Genomic DNA, 25,812 nt, shown 5'->3' with positions numbered 1-25,812 from the left:
AGTCGCTGGCTGTCTGGCAGAGGACAGTTCTTTCTTTGCACGGAAAACCTTTCTCAAAGAGGTTTGCATCAAATGAACAAAAATACATGAGGTATTTTGAAGTAAGCCTTTAAAACTTTAGCCTCAGGTGAGGGTAGAATACTAAGGGTGCGTGTTAGAACTGAGCACATGTGCTAGGCTTCTCGGGCGCTTTTCCAGAGAAGAGCACCTGACCGAGCCCAAGGGACTCCTGCCTGCCTAGGAGTTAAAATAGTAATTATTCAGTGGTTTCCCACGAATTTTTATGACTACAAATTTAGAAAGTGTTTACCGATAGTTAATGTATATGCATATATATTTATATGTAATATATTTTAAAGTGTCAGTGTACTAACTATCTAATTATCTACTTTTGGATTTTAAAAGCTGTCCCAGCCATCTGAAACCATCCTTCTCCTGTAAAGAAGGGCGTGTTCCTGTCCTGTGCTTGCTTTCCATTTGACCCCATTTCCAGATTGCATAAAAAGCCATGTTGTTCTAGCTGAGTTTTCCTTTGTCATGCTTTATGATTAATTACAGTGACATGTTTTCTGCTTTATGACTTTGATTAAAACGGGTAGCTTTTGTGGGAGAATTTTGAGATGCACTGGGTCATTCATCCTTGACTGCTTCTCCTCAGATACGATTTTGATACTCAGTATGCTTTTGTCGGGGACTATTCTGGACAGATCACTCTGCTGAAGCTTGAGCAGAACACCTGTTCAGTTATCACAACCCTCAAAGGACACGAAGGTAGGCTTGTAATCCCTGCGGAGTTTCCACCTAATTTGAGTACTAAGTTCTTTGCTCTGGTTTCACTTCTTAACGTTGGTTTCATGACTGATCTTTACAACTCAGATTTGGATTTAAATTTGATTGACCAGACGTGGGAGTAGAGTGTTGAGTTACCTTGATTATTTTTTAAATTAAAATATTCTTTTCAAAAGACTTTTATGCAGTTCCCTGTAGATGGCAAGACCTTTGGGAGAATTTTGTTCTTTTTCACTTGGTAGGGTTTTGTTCCATTTTGGTTTTTTGTCAGTTTGCTCGATGAATAACAGCATTAGAGGAAATGTAAAGAAACTGTAAAGAAAGTGAATCATGCCATGAAGCAAGTCACATGAGTTTTCTGGTTTCCCCCATTTTTTATAAAAGTTACATTTACACATGATACTGTAGGATATTAAGGATGCAGCAGCATTAGGAAAATGTTTGAAATATTCTGAGAATTTCCAGAAGGTGACTCAGATCCAGCAGGTGCTCACATTCTGTTGATACGTGGCCCCAAAAGACTTCCTGAATGCAGGGCTACCCTAGACCTTCAGTTTGTAAAACATGCAGTATCTGCAAAGCACAGTAAAATGAGGTGTGCCTGTTGTTGGCAAACATGCCCTGCCAGGAACTGAGAGAGGAGAGCCCAGGCGAGGGTGGGATCTGTGATTTCCACAGTGCAGGGAGCGCCCCAAACCCTCCGACGGGTTTGATATCTCATCAGCTGTGTCGGGTAACTCATGCACAGATGCATAAGAAATATATTTTTTTTAATTGAATACTAAGCTGTAAAGTGTGTCAAATGCAATAACGGTTACCCACGGTGGACAGTGTTTGGTGGAGCTCCCCAATTAAAATAAGCTTGGAAGCAGGAGTGGCATCCACTTTGGAAATAGCTTGCCTCTGAAAACCCTATGAACCTGGAGAAAGGGTGAAAGTCACACAAGTTTTGAGGACTTTCATTCATAGGGTCGCTATGAGTTGTCTATGACTTGATAGCACTTAACAAGAACACAACATGCTGTAAATGTATTTGGACCACAGGATCAGATTCTGATGCGAGGTACAAATTAGAAGCTTTGAAGCTGTCTGGCTTAGATTAAATGGATTTGACTTTCTAGCTAACTTGCTTAATTGGCATAGACTGTATCAAGTGGGAACCTTGTAGGGTAGAGGAAGAAAAGGGAGTAGTCTCTTTAGAACAGATTTGTGGGATTGTAAAACAATGAAAACATTTTTATTTTACTTTTTCAAGGGGGTAGAGTACTGGGGGGTGGGGCGCGAGTGTCAGGAGGGGAGAAAAGTGCAACAATGAATGAATGGAATTCCAAAGTCTCTCTAAATTTTCATTGAAATTAATAATAAATTTTAAAAACGTTTATTCTAATCAGCAACAACAACAAAAAAAACCAGATTTGTGCCAGAGATCACAGTACATTTATGACTCATACTGTTGTGATTCAAAGCTTGTGAGTATTCTGTGGTTTGCAATGGGCAGAATGCATTCTGGTAATTGTTCAGGAGAAAAGGCAGAAAAGGCGTGGCCGTCTTCTCCAGTAGAGATTTCAGCCGAGGAATCCCTGTTGTGAGTTGGAGTTGAAATCAGTGGCACACAGCAGCACTGTTGAGTTATATTTCATTTCTCTCCTCTCTCTCTCTTTCTCTCTGAATCCTCTAGGTAGTGTTGCCTGCCTCTGGTGGGACCCTATGCAGCGGTTACTCTTCTCAGGAGCCTCTGACAACAGCATCATCATGTGGGACATCGGAGGAAGGAAAGGCCGGACACTACTGCTTCAGGGCCATCAGTACGTGACCGGGGCGAGGGCCAGGGGATCCGAGCTTGGCGGGAGGCAGGGAGAATGCTAGCCTTCTGATACTGTGGAGAGATGCATGAATCTTTCTCAAGAGTAGAGCTGGAGAACTAGCATGTAGTATAATAACAGTTGTCATCAGGGCTGTATGCTTCGGTTCTGGAGATCAAACCGATCTTTATTATGGTTCAGAGTCTTGATATATTTGATAGCAGTCCCCTTGAAAGACACTATGGAATTAGGCATTTTAACTTGGTTGTAAGCTCTCGTTTCAGTACAGCTGAGCATCCAAGCTTAGGTTTAGACACTTTGCTTTGCGTCTTCTTTTTGAAGATAATTTCTTCCACTTGAAAGTTATCCTTAGTGTTGATGTAATCTTTGTGCTATAAACTGACAATGCAAACAGCTTCACATCCTGATTTTGAACATGTGAACATTTTGATCCATTTTATGCTGGTGCTGTGGGATCAGGCAGCAGTTTGTTTTTGGCACGAGTAACCATTTCCCCAGCTCTTTGCACATTTCATTATAACACTTCGTTTTGTCTTCCCAAGCTGTCCTTTGAAATCTGTTCAACTCGTTAACACCTGGTTTCTTCTCTTTGCTTTGGCTTCTCAGCACTCTAGTGCAATACTCTGACTCTGTTCCGACATCCACATAGGTCTTTTCATCGTCCTTTGTCTTTGTGGTGACCTTTTGTGTTCTTCATGGCCTATGCAAAGGCATTTGACTATGTGGCTCACAACAAATTGTAGCTAACCAGTTAGAAGAATGGGAATCCCAGAACACCTGATTGTGCTAATGTGAAACAGGTACTGGGACCAGGAGGCATTTACCAGAACAGAACAAGGAAACACCTGCATGGTTCAAAACCTGGAAGGGAGTATGTCAGGGATGTGTCCTATCTCCATACCTTTTCAATGTAACCGTGGGACAGATCATTTGGGAGCCTGGATTTTTGAGGAGGAATGTGGCATCAGGATTGGAGGAAGACTCATCAACAATCTGCGTTATGCAGATGACACAACCTTCCTTGCTGTAACTGAGGAGGCTCTGAAGCATTTGCTTACAGAGGTTTAGGGACTGTAGTCTTTAATATGGATTGAAGCTCATTGTAAGGAAAACACCACTGGGCCACTTGGCAGCATCATGGTATATGGAGAGGAGATTGAAATTGTTAACAGTTTCAGCTTGCTTGGTTCCACAGTTAACACTCTTGGTACCAGCAGTCAGGAAATCAAAAGACAAATTGCATTAGGAAAATCTGCTGCCAAGGTCCTCTCCAAAGTGCTAAAGACCAACAGTGTCAGTCGCTGTGCATCAGAGAGCTGGTCAGTGACCAAAGAGAACAGAAGAATCGATGCCTTTGAGTTGTGGTCCTGCAGAAGAGGACTGAACATACCATGGACTGCCAAGAGAACCAACAGCTAACTGGTGTGTCTTGGAGAGGCTGAAGCCAAGCTGTTCCTTGGAGGCAAGGATTTTGATGCTCCATTGCACATACTTTGGGCATGTTGCCAGGAGCAACCGGTCATTGGAGAAGGACATCATGATTGGAAGGGTGAAAGGGCAGCGCAAGAGAGGAAGATCCTGGATGAGGTGGATTGGCACAGTAAGTGGGGCAAGGAGGGGGTAGGTGTGTCAGAGACAGGGAGACTGGCCCAGCCACGGGAGAGCAGGATTCAACGCTGTGTGCACAGGGACGCAAGGAGCAATGGTCGACCCGTTGGCACATAACAACAGCAATAACCTTTTTGGTCTGTTTTGCAGTTATTTTTGATATTTTATTACATTTTGCCTTTGTGGTAAAATTTCTGCTGCTTTTATTGACAAAATTAAAAAATGAATCATTGAGTACACTTTTTTATAACATTGTTTATCAACTTGGGGAGTCCCAAGTTAAGCATTCCCTGCTGTCAGAATCCGAGTCCCCAGGTAACAGGCAGTGAAGCCCTTAACTGCCAGCTGAAAAGTTGGTGGTCTGAACTCATCCGGAGGCGCTTTGGAAATGGGTCTAGTGATCTCCCAAAGCTTACAGCCTCGGAAACTTGATGGAGCAGCTCCACTCCGCCAAGAGGAATCTGGTTTGACTCCACGGCAACTACATCATCAACATTATCATCATCAGCCTCCTTTCCAAATGTTCACCTGCTAGTTGTTGGTGAGTTTTTATGAAAACAGATGAGAAGTTAAAATAAACTGAAAATCCTAATGTCAAGGCAGGTGAGAGTAAAGAGTCCGGTTCCTCAGAACGGGAGGCCGTGCCCATCCTTTCCCTGCTCTGTCTTCATGTTTGGTACATCACCTGATACCCAGTGGGTGCGCAGTCGTACTCTGATGGAATTACCAAACGTTGTCGGATAGACCAGAACGCTGAACCTCAGTCTCAGTGGGTTACTCTGGATTCTCCAGATTGCTAAGGCCAGAATGGCTTCTGATAACTGAGCAGTGTTCATGTTGAAAAACCATGTGTACCTGCTTCTAAGCCTCTTGCTGAAGAGGAATATTGGATGTAAACCAGCTGGCTCTGTGATTTCTTATGATGGAAAAGTTGTTGCTGTCGAGTCCGAACCAAGCAGTAAATCTCATGCGAGGAGATTGTCCATCCATCTTCTGTGGATTTGAACTGCGTGCCTTTGGAATTGCAGTGAAGCTTCTTAACACTAGGCCACCAGAGCTCCCTAGAAAAGTACAGAACTAAAATGAAAACTGCTTATAACCCGAGAAGGGAGCTCTGATGACGTAGTCTGTAGACTTGCACTGCTGACCTAAAGGCTGTGCGTTTCGGACGCCCAAACTCACCATCGGCCCTGCAGAAGGAAAAGGGACAGTCTCCTCCGTGATTTACTGCCTCAGGAAATCCACTGGGACATCAGCTTTGAGTTGGTTCCCACTCGGCAACAATGGGAGAGAGAGACAGTGGAAGAACTAACTACACAATCGTGTCTAAAAGCGAAAGAGGAGTCAGGATTCCATGGTGGCCACAGCCTTTTGGGGAGGAAACACATGCCTTTCAGCTGCCCAGGCTGCTCTCTCTCAACACGTTACACCTGCAGTCAGAAGGGACCTTTGGGGGTGTCTGTCACTTTGTTCACGAAACGCTTTTGGTAAAAAGAGTCACCTTACCTGTGACCTTCTGAAATGAGTCTTTGTGGTGCTGTGATTAAACACTTGACTGCTAATCAAAAGGTCAGTGGTTTGAACACTGCAACCTCTGCAGGAGGAGGATGTGACATGTAGTCAGGTAAAGGTTTCAGCCAGGACACCCAGTTCTGCTGTGTTTTAAGGGTGTCACAGGGAGACAGGATTAACCCTCCATCGTGGGTAAAGTTTCTGGTGTCCATGTAAAAACAAGGGTTTTTTCCTTGTTAATTTTACTATTAGCTTATTATGAACTTGAACTGGAATGCCTTTAAATAATAATTACAATACACGAGTGTTTATGAACTGGGTCAGTCACTGCGTTTTCTGGGGGAACTAATAAAGCTCAAGAAAAATGGGTCAGCGTCATCTTCCTCCTGTATTTGTTAAATGCTTGTTCTGGCTGGCTTGACCAGTCCCAAATATGATACTTCATTTTGAAAGAAGACTTCTTTTTCAGTAGCCCATGTGTAGCATGGTCTGGAATGAATAAAGGGCCGTGGACTAGCTATTTTCTTTTTTTAAAAAATTGATTTTAATGAAAGGTTACAGAGACTTTGGATTTTCATTCATTCATTGTTGAACTTTTCTCCCTGCCCACCACTCCCCCGCAGTTTGCTTTTCTTTTTGAAAAGTAAAAGAAAAAATTCTTTCATTGTTATTTCACCCCTCCCCCCAAGTCCATTCCACTATGCCGCCTTCATTCTGGACTCCTGTTATAACAATAATACCTAATCATACATTCCTTTTTAACAGTTCTCTCTTATCTGTTTCAATGCAGTAAACATTATTTACCCCACCTTTCTCAGTCTCCCCCAAATCCCAGTGCTAGTCCTCTTTTATAACAGAGGCATTATGCAGTATTTGTCTTTTTGTGACTGAGATACATTTTCTTTGTTAACTTCGTAATTCAGCCAGTGGCTGGGATGTCAGACGTGAGACCCGACTGCCTTGCTTCAAGTCTCTGCTTCCCTGAGGCACGTGGCCTGTGGCTGGCTCTGTAACCTACCTTTGCCTCTTTTCTTATCTATAAAACGGAGTGATAATAGTGTTGAAGTCCCAGGACTGCTGTGGGGATTCTGCAGATCTGTGTATGTCAGGAACTTACATTCCTGGTGTAGGTTCTCAGTCAACACTTATTGTCATTATCACACTTACATGCTAATCAGAGTGTCTTGTTTTACAAAAAGTATTGACAAAATTGCAGTTTTATAAATAGTAGGAACACATAGGAAATGATTTCCTGGCTGGTGTGAGTGCAGTGGGAACTGAACCCTCGTCCTTCTTACTGTTTGCCCCCAGCCCTGTCCTTTTTTTTTTGTGAGAAAAATAGCCCACTGGACTCAGTTTAGATGATCCTAATTTTGTTGGCAACATCCAAAGCATCATAGTCAGGAGCAAGTAGAACATAGGCCTTCTTCTCTCCATCAGGCCTGATAAAGGTGCTGACCTTGGCCACATCAATGTCTTAGAGCTTCTTTACAGCTTGTTTAATTTGGTGCTTGTTGGCCTTGACTTGACAACGAGCACAAGTGTGTTGTGATCTTCTATCTTCTTCATGGCTGACTCAGTGGTCAGGGGGAACTTGATGATGGCATAGTGGTCAAGCTTGTTTCTCCTGGGGGCGCTCTTCCGGGGGTATTTGGGCTGCCTTCGGAGTCTCAGCGTCTCGGGCCGCCAGAAGGTGGGTGACCTGCGGATCTTCTTCCTTTTTTTTTTTTGGCAGTGGACGCCCTTCAGGACGCCTTCTTGGCCTTTTAACACCTTTGCTTTGGCTTCAGTTTTGGGAGAGGCGGGGGCTTCCTTCTTCGCTTTCGGCACCATCTTCACAGCTCCACAGGGCTCGTTACCCTTGTGCCTGCTTCTTGCTGTTCTGAGGATCTTAGGCTAAAGAGCACTTCCTGCTTTCTGAGAAGCCTGTTTGTTCTTAAAAGGCAGATGTGGGTTAGAGACTGCAGTGAGGACTTTGACCTTGGACAGTTGTGGGTAATGTGATACAAGAATGTAAGCCTTCTCTAACTGGATGCTGAGCTTGTTTTTCTAAATTCTGAAGTCTGTGTTTCCCTGGGCGGGGTTACGTTATGGTTTGGAGTGACTCTGGTCTGGCCATGCTCAGGCCTTTCCCTTCTACTCCTGACTGTTCTGTGGGCTGTGGCTGTTCATTACACACAGTATTACGCTGGACAGTGGTCAGAGGCACCACACAAGCACCCAGAAGCTGGAAGGTGGTCTTTTCAAGCAGACAGCTGAGCAGACAGAAAGGTGTGGATGTCTTCACTGTCTATGCTCACACACACGCCTGTCAGTAATCTCGGGAGTCTTTGATTTTGGTTTATAGAGATTGTTTTCTAATAAGGGAGCTCTTTTTTGTTTATAATCAAATACATAAGTCTTGAGCCCCTTAAAAAATATCCTAGCGGTTCTTCTTCTTTTTTTTTTTTCTATAATTATATTTCATTAATTTTCATAAACATTTACAGAGATTTTGGGCTTCCACTCATTCATTGTTGCACTAGCCCTCTCGCTGCCATCGACTCGATTTTGGCTCTCAGTGACCCTCCCTCGCGTTTCTGATGTAAATTCAAAGGGGAGGAGATCGCCTGCCTCTCTCTGGAAGTGGCTGGTGATGGAGACCGTGGGAGAAGCCAGAACACTGCGAACTGCGCCACCAGAGCCGTGAAGCAGAGGGCGGCTTCCTGAACTCTAACTAGAGGTCTCGGCTCCTCCCGCCTGTGATTCTTAACAGCTGATTCCACATACAGGATATTTGTTTGATGGAAATTGCTATTCTGTACAATCCTTTATAGAGTGACCTGAAATTTAAACTACATACCTATGTGACTAAATAACCATGCCAGATAGATGAAAAGGTGAAGTGCTCATTGCAGATTCAGAGTTAAGGATGAGGAGCTTATCTTTTCCCATGCTGCCCCATGCTGCCCCATGCTGCCCCATGCTGTTCCATGCTGTTCCATGCTGTTCCATGCTGTTCCATGCTGCCCCCTGCTGTTCCATGCTGCCCCCTGCTGTTCCATGCTGTTCCATGCTGCCCCATGCTGCCCCATGCTGCCCCCTGCTGCCCCTTGCTGTACCTTGCTGTCCCATGCCGCCCCATGTCATCCCATGTCGTCCCATGTCGTCCTTTGTCGCCCCGTGCCGCCCCGTGCCGCCCCATGCCGTCCCGTGCTGTCCCTTGCTGCCCCATGCTGAGAGAAGTGTCTGTCTGTCCCCTCTGCAGTGACAGGGTGCAGTCGCTGTGCTACCTTCAGCTCACGAGGCAGCTGGTCTCCTGCTCGTCTGACGGTGGAATTGCCGTGTGGAACATGGACGTTACCAGAGAAGAGGTGAGAGCAACGATCAGGTTCAGGCTGAGCAGGGAGGATCCCAGCGCACCTGGGCTGTCCATTCTGCCCCCTGTGAATCAGCCTCCGTGTAGACAGCACCACTCGCTGTCTGGTTACCGGCACTGTTGGTGTGATGGGATTAGAGTTCCCACTGGATGATAATGCAGTTAGTCAGTCTCAACGTTTATGAGACTTGCAGTTCTGAGAAATCTTCTGAGAGGAGGTGTAAGAAAGGCGTCCCACATGCCGAGGGGACTGGAGGGCGTGGAGGTTCCGAGCTTACCTCTCTCATTGCTGGTATTTTCCACTGACGTCTGCTCCCCCAAGCTTATGTCATCAGTAGTGTATTAAGAAGCCACCTAACTTCTGGGCATGTTGTTCTTTTCAAACCTGCACTCTGACTTTGGTCGTGTCACTAATGAGCTGTGCGACAGTGATTGGAAAGGTGCCCAGAGTGAAATAGTTAAACGAGATGACTTCCGAGGTCTAAAATGGCTCTTTGTAGGTGGACACTTCAATTTTTACCCCCATTTTAAATAACACTGCAGTGGACATTCTTGACCTTCTTGTACAAATTATTCAATAATTTATTTCAGTCAAGTTTCAGAAAATAGACTCCTGGGTCCAAGAATATGTAAGTCGGTAAAGTGTTTTACAGCTGTTGTCAGGATTCCCAGACAGGCTCTTGGTCCTCTTCTTTGCCAGAACTCCTGTTAGCCACCTTTTTAAATGCATCTCTAACCTGTGATGTGAACAGCAAAAGGTGTGATGACACATAAACCACTGTATTCCCTGACGTCTTCTTCAGACCAAGCAGGGGCTGTGTGTCGTCTGTGTAGAGCTGCACTGCCAACCCCCAGGCCTTCAGACCAGCAGGGGCTGTGTGTTATGTGTAGGGAGCTGCACTGCTCACCCGAAGGCCATACCTCTCTGACGATTTGAAACCACCAGCCGCCCGCCCCTTGGGAGAGAGATGGGGAGTCTCCTTCTATTACCAGCTTTGGGAGTAATGGAGGGTCAGCTATGAGTCAGTTCCTCCTCTACAGCAGTGAGTTAGAGTTGTGGTTTTTTTAGTAAAGAACGCCTACTTTGACCATTGGCCGCTGTGAGTCGCAGGCAACTCAACAGCACATACCAACCACCTGCATAAAGCAAATTTGACAGCAACAGCTGCCAGGCTTGGCTAAGACGCTTGGGGCACAGTGAGTTTGCATTGATGGGGGAGACACCGCCCTGTAGTGCTGGGTCCTGTCGGGCTGTTCTGAGTTGGAATCTACTTGATGGCAGTGGATTCTGCTTTCAGGAATTCACTGGTTAGTGAGAGGCATGTGGGAAGAAATGAGCACAGAGCACGGTGTGTGTGGTCTTAGAGTGAGAGCCTGCAGTAAGCCTTTGTGGGGACACAGGAGCCCGGGACTCCCTCCTGAAAGCTGGGAAAGGAGGTGACAGATGTCTGACTTAGAAAAACTAGAGAACCCCCTCACATCCCTGAGCCCCCACCTGCCATGTGTCTTGTGATCCAGAAGCTTTTCCATGTGACAGTTGAGCAGTTTCTCCAGGAAGTGGATTTTTTTCAGTGAGATGTCCACGTCAAACAATTGGCATTCAGAAGAAACATATAAAGGACTTCAGGCTTCACAGTGCAAACGGACTGACTCCCTCCTATTTACAGATCAGAGCAGTGCTGGTGGCTTAGATGTCACTTGTTCAGCAGCTGGCCCAAAAGTCAGCAGTTGGAATCCACCAGCCATTCGGCTAGAGAAAAGTAGATTTACAGCCTCAGAACGCAGTAGAAGGTGGCTCGGAGGTGAGGTTCTGAGCATTGCAGTGTTAGGTGCTGTGGAGGCAGCTACCTCTCCCAGTCACCCTGGGAACAGCGGATCGGAACCTGGCCCAGCACTGTGGTCTAGCCTGTTGTGCAGTCCCCGTGTCAGGCTGTACTGTTGAGGGTCTTTGACTGACACACCAACTTTCCCACCATGATATCTTTTTCCATGGACCTATTCCTCCTGAAAACATACCCCAAATATGTGAGACAACATTTCCCCATCCTTGTCTCTAAGGAGCAGCCTGGCTGCATTTCCTCCAAGACAGGTTTGCTTGTTCTTTGGTGTGGGATTTTGGGGGTATGTTGTGGGATATACTATCCTCTCTGCCTGCACCACAGTTTGGAGGCATCAGTGTCCTTGTGGACACTGTTAAAATCATGTGGTTGTTGTGTACCATCACGAGGAACCAACTCCTAGCTGCCCCTCAACAAGTAGGTTTTCAGGGACAGTAAATAAATATCCCAGGAGGAGATTGCCTGTTTCTCTCCCGTGGAACAGCTGGTGAATTTGAACCACTTGCCTTTGGTTTGACAGCACGACTCCTTAACACTAAGCCACCAGAGCTCTCTGGTAATCATACAGGTAACTCAATTAGACACAGTTACACAGTATTGAGTATGGCAACCAGCTGTAAAATAGCCAGTAATTTAAAAAAAGTTGTTTGCAACTTGATTGGACACAGCTGTGTTCATACCTTTGTGCAGCAAGGGAAGCCTTGACCTTGGCTCTGACTTTCTCTACCCCATAGGCTCCTCAATGGTTGGAAAGTGATTCTTGTCAGAAGTGTGAGCAGCCCTTCTTCTGGAACCTGAAGCAGATGTGGGACACGAAAACTCTGGGACTAAGACAGGTAAGCGGTGGCACTGAGCGGGCACCGCCTGCGTTGAAGGACTAACAGTGGGCAGAGCCGTCCCTGAGGCCTGACGATGCCACGGCTTCACCCGCACTGGGAAAGCAGGGTGCTCTCTGTACACAGGCAGACAGGGCTGAGTTTCGAACTCCGGGGCTCGGTGGGTGGTGTGCTGCTAGCCCAGAGGCGCGCTGTGTGAATCTGCCACGGGTTCTGCTGGAGGCATATGGGAAGTCTCCTCCCGCACGATTTACATCCTCTGGAAACCCACTGTAAGGTCGGCTATGCGTCACATCTGACTTGATGGTAACTAACAACAGTTGTTAAGATCAGTCTTTCATGCATTCTCAGAGGTATGCGGTTCGAATCCACCAGATGCTCTGTTGGAGAAGGAGGGGCAATTTCCTCCTGTAGCAGTCAAATCTGATTTGACGGTACACAAACAAAAAAGAAAAGTTAAAAAGCAACAAACAATAAAAAGGTCAGTCCTTCATGCTTCACAATCGCGGAATTAGAATACATTTGGACATTTAGGTTTTCACTATCCAAAAAGAAAGCATTCCTTTGGAACCTTTTTTTAAGACAAGATGACATAAAGCAAAGATTTATTTATATGGGAACAATGTTGAGCATTCCGAGACCCCAGGGATAACCAGTGAGCTCTTACCGGATAGCACATGAATGTTAAAGGGACCCTGAGGCGTGGTTCACAGACACAGGTCTGCCCCTGGCCTACGTGGCTCTGAGATGCTGAGAGAACGTGGTTCCCGCAGAGGAGCCGGGACCTCTGGCCGCTGGGGCCTCAGGCTGCCTCTCTAAAAGCAGCCTCCCTGCAGAGCAAACGCCACACGCTAGTTGTGCTTTCCTCCTTTTTCCATCAGAATGGAAATCCTCTTTGCATCTCTTTTGTTTTTCAACTGCAGGTACTAATTTAGGCCTTTGTAAGTGAAGTGGTGGAATGCCATTAGTTGAAAGTGGCTGATACTTGTACATGCCCCATTGTGTCAAAAAAAAACAACATTTTAACCCTCAGTGGAACAGTCTGACCTAGAGAATTTGATGGGTGGCTTAAAGCTGTTAACACAGTCGGCTGCTAACTAGAAGAGCAGAAGTTCGAGTCCACCCAGGGGTGTCTCAGACAAAAGGCATGGCCATTGCCAGCCCCATGGAGCAGAACGCGACTCCAGCAGCACTGGGCTGCCGTGATGCAGTTGTTGGATCACATTTCCCTTAAATGTTCTCCTAGTAACATTGTATCACCTCAATTAAAGAAACATCCCCCATAGAACCCATGCACTTCAAAGATGCCCTTAGCACTAAGTTCGCATGTGGCGTGTTGAAGTTCTACATACTACACTTTCGCAGCAGGCTTGATGGTAGCTACTCAGCACAGATGTGCACAAACTTGTGCTGATGTGTGAAGAACCTCGCTGGTGCCATGAGTGATTAGCCTGAAGTGTGTGTGAGTTAGTCCCGTTTCTCTGGGTTTTTCTGACTAGGCTGCTCTACAGTCAGGTCTAATAGAGACTCACAGGAATCCGTGCAGCTCTCCTAACATCCCGCTGCTTGGAATAGCATCTGAGTCCTGTCACTGGCCAGGTGCTCGAAGTGCATGTCCGGTGGTCACTGTGCGTCGTGACTGAAGATGAAGGAGTCCCCAGTTCTACAGAAACGTTAAGGAAACAGTCATGAGCTCTGTGCCAGCAGTTAATAGACAGTGGGAAGGTGCTGGGCAGTACACGCGCAGCAGAAGAACATGCCAGATTCTGTAACAATAACTGGACTATTTGGAATGTTCTGAAGCTCATTTCCAAAAACACAGCTTGAAAGAGGAAGAGAAATGGCAGTTTTAAACTGTCTTAGGGAGGATAGATTACACTTAATAACTGTTTCAGAACTTTTCTTTGATATAGGAATTGAATTTTTTTTTCTCTTCCCAAAGCCACCAGTGGGTTGGGCTCCTACATGGACTTGACTTTAATAATAGTGTGGGTGGATAGCCGGAGCCCCTGGGTAAGGGGCGCTGGTGGCCTGCATGTTGCAGTGCTAATTGAAAGGTCAGTGGTTCAAGTCCACAAGCAGTCTACTGTCAGGAGATTCACAGCCTTGGAAAACTGCTGTGAATTGCAGTCGTCTTGACTGCTGTGTTTGGATTTTGGGGAGGGGGACTGGGTGGTAGCATTGGCTAATGGAATTGACTTCTAAACCCAAAAGGCGGAGGTTCATTTCTGCCCACAGGTACCTCAGAAGAAAGGTGTGGCACTCTATAGCCAGTAAATCAGCCGTGAAAACCCCGTGGAGCACAGTTCTCTGACACGTGTGGGCTCCCCATGACAGTCACCTCCATGGTGATCAGTGACTGCTTGCTTGGTGGGGTCTGGAGAGAGAATTTCCATGGATGGAAAACGGTAGATGGCTGGGGAGTCTGTTAGAGCTGTCAGAATTGCCTGGGTTTTGATACTTAATTGGTGCGTTGAGTTAGGGTGATGGTAATTCAAGGCAGATCCTCCCCTCTGCCGTTCCCCAGCTCTGCAGGCACCGTGGGTGCGTTAAGGCTAACCTTGTTTTCCCCCCTCGTTCCTCCCCAAGCACCACTGCAGGAAGTGCGGGCAGGCCGTCTGCGGGAAGTGCAGCAGCAAGCGCTCCAGCTACCCCATCATGGGCTTCGAGTTCCAGGTCCGCGTGTGCGACTCCTGCTACGACTCCATCAAGGACGAGGAGTGAGTGTCACAGGCAGGCCTTCGCTTCCTGGTGCAGCTTAATGAAAGAGTGTTTCCACCCACGTGTGTGTCCGGGACTTTAGAAGTAACTTGTACAGAGCAGACTCTGCCTTAACGTGACAGCTCAAGAGCATATTGGCTATTTCCCTAGTAACACACGCATCCCTCTCGAGGCCTGTGAGGAGCGTGTGAGGAGCGGCCTTCCTCAGGCCAGTCCTCAGCCAGCACGCCCCCCCCCCCCACGCAGCTCTGTGCAGAGACAACGCCCTCTTTTTTTTCCTATTAATTTTAATGAAAGTTTACAGAGAATTGGGATTTCCTTTCATTCACTGTTGCGCTTTTCTCCCTGCCCATCCACTCTCCCCAATTCGCTCTTCTCTTTGAAAAGTAAAAGAAAAATTATTTCACTGTTATACAATCCCTCCTCCCCAAGTCCACTCCACTGTGTAGCCTTCCTTTTGGACTCCCAGTAGTACTGTGTGCGTGTGTGTGTGTGTGTGTGTGTGTGTGTGTGTGTATGTATATACATATATATTATCATATACCGCTTTTCAACAGTTCTATCCCTTATCTGTTTCAGTGCAGTTATATTATTTATCCCCTCTTTCTCAGTCTTCCCTCAACCTCGGTGTCAGTCCCACTTTACAATAGTGGCTCTATGCAATATTTGTCCTTTTGTGACTGAGATATTTCATTCAGCTTAATGTCCTCCAGGGTCACACTTTTGCATAATATTTTATGAGTAACTTGTTTTTCAATGCTGCATTGTATTCCATTGTGTGAATATACCAGAGCTCCTCTATCCATTGGTTTGTTGGTAGGCACTTGGGTGGTCTTTGCTATTATAAACAAAGCCACAATAAACAAGGGTGTGCAGACAGTGTCCTCTTACAGATTGGTACCAGTGACTAGTCTCCACCAACCACAACCAGTTCCCTATCCTTTTTCTTACATCTATGTAATTTTTACTGCTGAGAAAACCAGAAAGAATAGTATTCTTTCTGCCAAAAAGCTCTGAGGCAGCAGTCTTTCTGCAGGTAACCATTTGTGGATAAGGAAAATCTCTGTCTCTGCTTTCTTTTCTTCCCTGACTTGGGCAGATCCACCATTTCAGTTCCTTTCTCTTTGAACTCATCTGCTTGTTTGCTTTTTAATAATATTTTACCAGCTCAGTGGTAGTGGAGCGAGGCTTCTCTGATTCACTAACAATTTTTGTAGAGATTATTCTGTGCCGTTGGTTACAGTTTTTATACTGTGAGCTCTGGTGGCCTAGTGGCAAGCAGCTGCGCTGCAATCCCGAAGGTGCGCATTTTGAATCTACCAGCTGCTCCAGGGGAGAAGGATGGGTGATCTCCTCTTGGGCGAGTAACTGCCTCTGAAAAAACCGCCGGAGGGTCAACTAGGGGTTGGTTCTGACTCGCTGGTATAAAACAACAGTCATCATTGTCATAATCTTTTCTGTTCATATCTTTGTTTTATTCCCTTTGCTCCAGCTTCCCTTCCCGTCTTTACTTCCACTCAGATTAACAGCAGCAACTAGAGAGACTAGATAGGATCAGTGGGTTTATGAGAATGAGGGAGGAACAACTCAGAAAAGAAAGGTGAGAAGGTTGTACAAGTCAGAGTATTACAGTGTTACAAAACTACACATGTAGGGTGGAATATGTTTTGCTTTGTATATTCTCAACAGTGGTATAAGTAAAATTTAGAAGGGAAAAAACAAAACCACTATTTTAAAAGTAAATTTCAATATTCTATATTGAAATAGTATTATATGTTGTAGTATTTCTTTTATGATGTGAAGCTTACTTTTTAGGCCTGGTGGGGAAGTGATTAAACCCTCAGCTGTTGCTCAGAAGGTTGGTGGTTCAGATACCCCGGGTGCCTCTGCAGAAAGGCCTGACAGGCTGCTGTCGTAGAGATTAGAGCCTGGAAAAGCCCCTGTAGGTTTCTGCCTGGCTCCAGGGTTACTGTGAGTTGAAATCTCTTTGATGGCACCTGCCCAACAGGTCCAGTCCGGTGAGTTTTAAGTGATCTGTTTTCTCTTTGTTAGTCGGACTTCGCTGGCAACCTTTCATGAAGGAAAACATAACATTTCCCACATGTCCATGGACGTGGCTAGGGGACTCATGGTGACCTGTGGGACCGATCGCGTGATCAAGGTAAGACCTGGCTTCCTTTGCACCTCAGTTCACACCGCTTCATTGTCCTCCTGTGGGTGGATTTAAGACATTTCTGTCCTAATTACCCTTTCTGCTTGGCCAGCCTGCCTTTACATAAGCAGCTGGCTGCCCGCTTAAAACCCCAAGTAACAAATCGCGTGCTGTGAGTTTCCGCTTCCGGCGGTGGTGAATCCCAATGGAGTTTCCCTTTGCTGCATCAGTCTGGGAACAGGCTCGGGAGCTGCTGGCACCGGGGAGATCCCAGCCAGCAATGAACACACCTGGGGCTCTCGCGACCCACCCAGCCTCGGCATAGCCGGCCCCTTCTCTCCTCGGTCTTTCTGTTCTGAAAGTTCCTCTCCTGGGCTTAGTAATTGTAGACAGTGACTATATCTATATCGGTATACACACGTTGTTGTTGTTGTTGTTAAGTGCCGTCGAGTCGTAGACAACTCATAGCGATGCTATAAACAAAAGACCGGAGCACTGTTCATACTTTTCCAGAGGCAAGCCATTTCGGAAGAGGATGCCACTCCTGCTTCCAAGCTTGTTTTAATGGGAAGCTCCATCAAACACTGTCCACCATGGGAAACCGCTACCATCACATTGTCATTAGTTCTCAAATAGAAAGTATCTTATACTTAATACCACTCTTGAGTTGTGAAACTATGAATTATTTCATATTCTTGAAATGTTTTAAAATAAATTTATTGTGAAGTACTATGGTGCCGTCTTCAGGTGTGACTATTAACGTGAGATGATACAGGACAGGATCCGTTGTTACAGGGTTGTGTTCACAAGTGACTCAGTGGCACCTGACAACTACAGCATATCCTTTTTTTATGTCTTCGTGAACTACCTTTATCACAATCTAAGTCTCAGCAAATGAGTCCTTTTGACACCTTTTCAGTGCTGGCTTTTGCCTTCAGAAGGCAGTGGTCTCTGCTTGCTCCCAGAATCTTCTTTCTCTCATAGATATGGGACATGACGCCTGTGGTTGGTTGCAGTCTGGCAACGGGATTCTCTCCACACTGATCCTGGAACAGGGCGATGTGTGCACCTTCCGAAGCATCCTTCACCAAATGAAATCCTTCCCGACTAGCTCCATGGTGACTGTCGCGTGAGTGGACGGGAGCCACCAACAAACAAATCAGCAAAGAAGCAAAACCCTAGAAAAACGTGGTGTTGGGCACCTGTGAACTTCCAGGGGCCTGAGTGTGGAAACGCCTGCTCTGTGGTGATTCGTGGAAGGCTGGAATGACTCCAGCTTCAGATGACATCACTGAGGGGGGTTACTGAACAACCTACAACTCCTTCGAAGCACCCCCAAGTGCAAATGTCCTTCTGCTTAGACTCGGTGGCTCTCCAAGGTCTCTCTGGGACTCTTGGAGCAGAAATTAAGGGGAAGTAAGACTTACTCTCTCTTCTTGAGGGGCGGCAATAGGAATTTCAGACCCCAGAGACCTCTCCTTGTCTTCTGGCAGTATGTGAAGACTCTCCACATCTTAATTATTGATAAACTTCTTACAGATAATCTACACCTAGTACTTGGCTCGCTTCAGTTATTTCTCTTCCTGGCCGTTACGCCGTGGGGTAAATCTTTGTAGCTGTTATTTAGTAAGTTGTGGAGTTTCTGTCCTGATCAAGCCAGTCCATAGCCTGCCATTTTTCCTGCCTGTGCTTTGAGGACAGGACTTTTGATGGTGCTGTTAACTGGGGACTCACACAAGCTGCCTGACCACAGCAGTTCATGACGACGAGTGGAACACCCAGCCACCAGCCCGAGTGTAACGGGAAGCGACCAGTCTGTTCCCCGGGATGGTCCAGGGCCCCGCTCCCAGCAGGTGCCATCTACGCATATACATGTCCCTCGTGAGCCCGTCTGATGCCACCACTGCATTCCCGCCTCAGAAGAGGTCTCCAGAGCTTTCAGCTGTACTCACTCTCAGATGTAACAAATATCTCACGGGAGGAAACTGGTGACCCCAAACTATAATCATTAACCGGGTCCTACACCATAGTTGTCAACCCATAAACCCTCTTCATTTTGACCGATCACATTTGTCATACAAAGTGGCATTTTTAAAACCTTTTGACCACTTAGTAGCCAGATAGGGAAGAGGTAGCAAATGGAGTTCCTGTCCCTTAATGATTGTGTGTGTGTGTGTGTGTGTGTGTGTGTACACATTGCCACAAATGACGGCAAAAAAAAAATGTGTCTCTGAGCACAGTCTCAATTTAAAAGTGTGCGGCAACATGTTAACAGCAGGCTGTGTGTGTGTGGCTTCACGGCTGTGGGAGGTGAAAGAGGCCTACTTTTTAAAAAAGACATTTAAATAGAGCAATATTTTTCCTAGTTTACTAATGGATATTGGTTAGAGCTCCTCATTGGATGCTGTTAATATGAATTGGGATCGCCTATCAAGACAATAAGGTTGCCATTACAAGATAAAACTAAGGCCTAGACCGTTTTACAGCAGCATCCTGAAGGAGCTGTAGCACTGAGGCAGATGTGAGTGACCGCGTGACACACACAGCGGGATGACGGGGCACGCGTCACATGCTGGCGTGATCGCCGAGGAGACTGGGCTTCTCTCCAGAGATAAGACAGAGGCTTTGTTGCTTTTTATAATTTTTAAGAATTTACCCCTTTTAAAATCTTTCCCTACTAAGTTCATATGGAAGAGAAGTTAGAGTAATAGTAGCTTTTAAACCACGAGGCTGAATGGTAAGCACTTCATGTTAATTTTAGGTCAGTTCATGCTCAGCCCATTCCCAGTTGCTATTCTAAGTCCCCAAAGGAAGAGAGAGCCTGACGCTGTGCCGTGGGGACGAGTGTGAGTTTACCTGTCCTCCTCTTCTGTAGAATGTGGTTTTTAGCTTATACTTTAATTTATGGCTTGATGTTGCCATTGCAGAGTGCTCTGTAGCTTCCCATCTCCTCTTGATAGATTAAAAACTAATTTCTACAGAAAAATAAAACCTGCTCCCTAGAGAACGTGAGGTGGATTCAGCTGCTCTTCAGACACGATGGTTAATAAAAGTCAAGGAGGGCATTGCCATTGAAGGAAGAATTGGCGTAAGGAATCTTGGAAAAGAACAGGGATACAGTATAGTGTAAGTCTTAGCATTTTTCTTTTTAAGCTCACTTGACTGACTTGCCCCTGTCACACAGTAGGGAGCACATTTTATAGAGATGGACAAAAAGGATTTTCTCAGTTCCACTGAATGACAGGGAAAGTACATGTAGGGCTGTAGCTACGGCCTTATTTAGACTGCGTCACTCTCTTAAATGGATTGTGTAAAATTGTCATAAAATAAATCCATTGGTGTTGTCATGTCTAAATACTCAAAAGCTTATTTGTACCAACAAGTTAAGAAATACAGGATGTTGGAGAAGATCTTTTCTTTAGATCTAATATGTATTTGCTTCAGAGATGCCAATTGCTCATTCGAAACATACTTTTGAATTTTCCTTTATTAGTGCAAGTGGTACACGTAATGGTAAGCTTAGTTAGAAACAACTTACTCATTAGATTATAACTCTGCTTCTGATGTCCTGGTTCTATCCTGCTGCCTACAGAATATCAACCAAAACTACTGCTCTGGCCGATGTCATTATGTTCTTATCACCCCCTCTAAAGAGTCTAGCTTGTTAGGCTGCACTCTCTCAAACTGTTGAAACTGAACCACGTGCAATGAAAACCATGAGGCTCACTCCCAAGGTCGTGTTTTCTCAAATCACGTTTTGTGAAAGTACTTTCTACTTCTGCTCCAGGAGGAGGTAGTCTCCTAAAATTCAGAAACCAGTTACTGTTAAATATTATGTACCTGCACTTTCTTAACGTGAGATTTCACAAGTAATACACACTGTACTCAAGTGGCGATTACTTGTTAAGAAATGAGCAGTTTATTGAATGCCTCTGCAGTTTACTATACAAGAACTCTTTGAATAAGTGGAAGTTTAAATGTATGATGGATTTCTACTAGAGTACAACTTAAAGTGTTTTTCTCTATAACCTTTTTTTTTTGACTGGGAAGCAAAGGGTAATGTTAATGAGTACATTTTGGTTTTGTACCAGCTGTTTCTATAAAACATGTGCCCTGTGTCTCCCAGGCAGGCTAGAAAGTCTTCTTGCTCCTATTTGTGAGACTGTTTTATGGTTTTTGTTGAGTTTTTTTGAGGGTTTTTGTTTTGTTTTGTTTTTTTGGGGGGGTCTTTTTTAGACTGTATACAATAAAATGTTCCTTGCGTATCATCTTGCCTAAGTTTGCTTTGTTATGTGTGATCAGAGGAGTGCTGATGCATAGTGGATAATTTCACGTATTGGGCTACTAAGCAGTGGTCAGCAGTGCCAGCCGCTCCAGGCAAGAAGCTGTGCAGTCTCAGTCCAGCAAGGCTGACCGCCTCGGAGTGCCAGAGGAGAGAAGAATCTGAATGCACTCAGTGGCGTGGCTCTGGTTAGGTGTCACGTTTGATGGGGACAGTGGGCGAGAAAGTCGGCTGTTTGCTTCCCATCTTCTGTGTGCTAGGCGCTTTGCCGGCGTTACCTGGCTCACGCAGTTCTGCAAGACATCATTTTCCAAATGATAACACTAAAGCTCCAACAAGTCAAAAAACTTCCAAAATCAGACTCTGGCGTCCAGCATATCATCTCTGGTAAGGAGCTGCACTGCCACCTCAAAGGCTGGCAGTTCAAATCCACCAGCTGCTCTGCAGGACAAAGATGGGCAGTCTCCTCTCATGAGATGTATAGCCTCTTAAGGGGCAGCTGTGACTTTGTAGGTTGATGTTTGCTTATTTTATGTGAGGAGCAGAAGAACTAACAAAGTCTGCCGCAGATGGGTAATTCAAAGCTCAGGGATGCGTTTTCTCCGTCTGGAGGCTGAAAGTCCAAAGCCGCCCTCAGTGTTGGCTGGTTGTCCTGTCACTCTCGTTTCCGCAGATGGCCTGCAGACTGCAGTTCCTTTGCTCGTGGGTGGGGCCTCCCGTGGCGTCTGTCTCCCGTGTCTGGATCTTAGTGTGTGGAGCTCTGTGTGGCTGTATCGGATCCGTCCCCATAAGACTAGGATGCACAGGAAGACAGGTTGGCTGGGTGACCTCGGGTTCATCCACCACCTCCTGGACTCACCCTCAAGGGAACTGGACTCGTCTAGTCTTGTGATTAAAAATGTGCAAACACACCAGCAAGTTGTCACTTTCTGCCTTTTCATGTTTAGATTTTACCTCTTTTTTGTAAAAGCATTCTCAGATGTATAATGCAAGAGCTTGACTTACAGCTTTCTCACCCATCCCTTTTTAGTCCCTGAGTTACCCGACTGCCTTTGTTTGTGAGTGAGTTCTTTCAGAAAGATCAGCACAGAGGAGAGTCTCAGGAGGCAAAAGTTCAAAGCATCCCAAATGTTCACCTTTCCCCAACCGCCGTAGCACTCCACCATCTTTAAAATGAACTCTTCTCCCCTCAGTACTTGTCCTCAGCCATTAGGTTCCATCATTGGCGGCGATGTCTCACAAAGTTCATGAAATATCAAGGAAATTGTTCATACCAAACTACAGGTTTCTGACCAATACGCTTGAAGGGGCTGATGAACCGCAGCTGGGAAGTCAGATGGGAGGCTGCTGGCTCCTTAACTGACAGGTTGGATGAAAGGCTGCTGGGTCACGTTCCCAAGGACCTCAAGTCAGGAGATTGATGACCCAGGTTCAAGATCCAGAACAAGAAGGATAATCAGAGCATTCATTTATTCTAGATGCAGACCAGACCCTGAAGGCAGCTCCCCTTCTTGAGAAGAGTCCTGCAAGGGTGTGAAAGATAGTGACTGGGATAGGAGTGGGGACACTGTCAGTAAGAGAGCGACTTGAAGTACAGCCTGCTGTAATCATTACAACAGCTTAGTGCCAGGTGGAACCATAACCACAGGCATACAGGCACGTCACAAACGAAAAGATATCAGACCCCCAAAGCAGAGGATGCCTACATCGTTGCATGACTGCCAGATTACATCATTAAGTAACTGGCACACGATTGAGATTCATGGCCCAGCCAATCTGGCCCCTTAGTCATTGCAGGCTCTACGGACGTTCTGTGCATGAAGTTCAATCCCCTTGATGAGTCAGAACCTTAACTGCTTGGTCCCATGTAGTTATTATGTGGAAATCTCAAAGACAGTGATGAGGGAGCTCTGGTGGCCTGCTGGCAAGAAGCTGCACTGCAATCCCAGAGGTACATGGTTCAAATCCACCAGATGCTCTGCTGGAAAAGGAGGGACAATCTCCTCCTGTACCAGTCAAACCCCATTTGACAGTAAACACACAAATAATAAAAACTTAATTTTTTTTTAAATCCAAAAACGATGAGAAGGGTCATATTAAGTCAGTCACTGCACACTGAAAGTCTCTCCACATCTGTCTTTTCCACAGACACCACCCTTTGGAAAGTTGTTTGCTTGTTGATACATCGGATTCATTGAACACTTCAGGAACACCTTTTGTACTTCAGTCTTAATTATATGGAATTGGAACCTAAGAGATACCTTCCCAAATCAAACCCCAGTGGAAGGTAAAGACTTAGACCTTGTCTGACCTCAAAACCAATGCTCGTGTTTCTGGTAACCTGTACTGGCTCCTTTAGAAGTTTTAGGTCTCTGATTTGACATTCTGGAGAAAGAAAAAGCAATGGGAATTTCTTTAAGCTGAAAGCAAGGTTAGAGCACCTTTTATGTCAGCATGTTTTCCCCAGCCTGGGGATAGGAACTTCTGTAATCATGAGTCAATGGTGACATTGGTACAGGCAGCATTTGTGATGACATTTACAATGCCAAGTTTACAACACTTTCATTTCACATACATTCTAAAGAGAATGATTCTTAATCCATGCTTTATGATCCACCATTGGGGTTTTTTTTAGAAACCATTCAGAATATTTTAAAAGTATATTTCTGTCTGAAACAGATGAGCAGTAATGCACAACAAACACTTTCAGTTGTTAGGTGCCATCGAGTTGAGTGTGACCTTATGAACCACAGATCTGAACCCTGTCCTATCCTTTGCCATCCTCACACTTCCTGATGCATTGGAGCCCATTGTGGCCGTCACTGGGTCAATCTACCTGGTCAAGGATCTTCCTCTCCGCTTCTCCTCCACCTCTCTAAGCATCATGTCCCTTTTCAAGGAATAGCCTCTCCTAGCAACCTGCTCCAAGTATGAGAGGTGAAGCCTCATCCTTGCCTCCAAAGAGCACTCTGGCTGCACCCTCTCCAATACATACTTGTTTGTTCTTTCAGCAGTCCATAGAATGGCCAGTTCTCCTCTCCAATACCACAGCTCAAAGGCCTCAATTCTTCTGTTGTCTTTATTCATTGTCCAACTCTGAAATGGCATAATAAGTTATCAGAAAGACTGTGGCCTGAATCAGATACACCTTATTCCTCAAACTAACATTACTCCTCAATAATTTGGAGAGGTCTCTGGCTGCAGCCGTTTTGAGGGCAGTATGTCTCCTGACTTCCTTACTGCTAGTACCAAGGGTGTTAACTGTGGGTCCAGGTAAAATGAAGTTGTTGAGAGTTTCCATCTTTTCTCCATCTATCATGTTGTCTATTGGTCCAGTGGTAACTTAACTTTCTTTTCTTGACATAGACTGTCAGAGGTGCCTAAATCAAGCTGATTAATTTGAAATAACATGGCAATTTTTTTTTTTAGCAAATGGCTGTTAAGACATTTTTAAGAATTTTCACTTAAGTTTACCCTTATGATGGAAATCCTAACTTGCAATAACATTTTGATATAGTCAATAACTTGGAGAGTTTACCATGAAAACCAGACTCAGCTAATCAAATCACAAAGCATGACTTCAGTATTTCAGAATTCCAGACATCATTTCTTTATGAAGTAAATGTGATACTAGATTTTGGCAAACTAATAGTAAACAGTGGAAGGAGGAGTGGCGTCCACATCCATAATAGCTTGCCTCCGGAAACCCTATGAACTTGGAGAGAGGATGAAAGGCACCCAAGCGTCAAGGACTCTCCTTCATAGGGTCGCTATGAGTCGCCTGCGACTCAATGGCACTTAACAACAACAATAGTAAACAATAACAAGAGGCAACTCTGGCATCTTCGTAGCAAGGAGTTGTGCTACCAACTCAAAGACGGGCAGTTCAAATCCTTCAGCTGCTCCACACGAGAGAGAGGGGCCATCTCCTCCTATGGAATTTACAACCTCTGAAAACCTGCCAGAGGGTCAACTGGTCACTTGGCTCTAATTAGATGGCACATAGCAACGTCATAGCAGGATTAGCATGATTTACTGAATTCAAGCTACTTGAACTCAGAAAAAGGGAAATTTTTTGTGAACAATTGTTGAGTAAACCCTTTTCTAGACCTAGCACTTCAAGCCTTTAAGTCCTCTTTAGAGACTCGGCAGATGCTGGCAGCTCTGAGAAGCAGGCACGAGCCTCCGTGTCTCTCCCTGGCACCCGTGCAGCCTCTGCAAGGCCATTGAAACTCACTGCCTCTTAGGGTTTCTAAATCCGTCCTGTGCTGCATACACTTGACCCCCTGGCTGGTGCTGTCCTCCTCAGAAAACCCTGCCTTTAGAAAACCTAGAAGTTAGTGGTTTCAATTGGAATATTTATTTAATGGTTTCCCTGTCACATTTCAACTATAACCTGTACAAATGGATAAATGAAAATTTAGAATTGTTTATGTGTTTGTTTCAAAACTTCTCATTTAATTGCGATTTAAAAAAATTCTGAGCCTTAAATATGTTACAAAGGTGTAAAAGGGACTGTAAATATGTTACAAAGTTATAAAAGGGACTGTGAGGCATAGCCTGTGAAGAGCTGGGCTGCCAGCTGAGAGGTGGGTGAGATATGGACAATCTGTGTAATTTGCCGCCTCTAAAAACTCACTGGAGGGTCATCTGTGAGTCCGCTCTACCGTGACAGCAAACATTTTAAATCTGGGAAGATGAATATATTCTTTTAAATGGAATCTCAAAATTAAAAAAAAAAATTTCCAATGTTGAATATTAAGCGGATTTATTTGGGTCAACTAGTAACAAATCGTCTTGGAGACGAGGCAGCCGGAGTACTCCTCAGAGGCAAGGAGGGTGAAGCTTCATCTCATATACTCAGGGCACATCACATGGTTGTTAGTTTTTGCC

At 45.3% G+C, this 25,812-nt stretch overlaps 1 protein-coding gene across 1 annotated transcript in view; it reads left to right on the top strand.

Annotated features, from left to right (window-relative positions):
* WDFY1 (WD repeat and FYVE domain containing 1) overlaps nt 1-17,681 on the top strand; it is a 50,838-nt gene extending 33,157 nt beyond the window's left edge. The window contains exons 7-13 of the mRNA XM_006890316.1: nt 659-771; nt 2,468-2,594; nt 8,980-9,085; nt 11,663-11,764; nt 14,354-14,484; nt 16,538-16,646; nt 17,622-17,681. Of these exons, the coding sequence (XP_006890378.1) occupies nt 659-771; nt 2,468-2,594; nt 8,980-9,085; nt 11,663-11,764; nt 14,354-14,484; nt 16,538-16,646; nt 17,622-17,681 (748 nt within the window). The remainder of the gene's footprint in view (nt 1-658; nt 772-2,467; nt 2,595-8,979; nt 9,086-11,662; nt 11,765-14,353; nt 14,485-16,537; nt 16,647-17,621) is intronic.
* Nucleotides 17,682-25,812: the final 8,131 nt, after the last annotated feature.

This window comes from Elephantulus edwardii, unplaced genomic scaffold (assembly GCF_000299155.1).
Source record: "Elephantulus edwardii isolate Elephantulus edwardi_28Jun2011 unplaced genomic scaffold, EleEdw1.0 scaffold00087, whole genome shotgun sequence".
Classification (NCBI taxonomy): Eukaryota; Metazoa; Chordata; class Mammalia; order Macroscelidea; family Macroscelididae; genus Elephantulus; species Elephantulus edwardii.
This window is presented reverse-complemented; position numbering and strand designations above follow the sequence as displayed.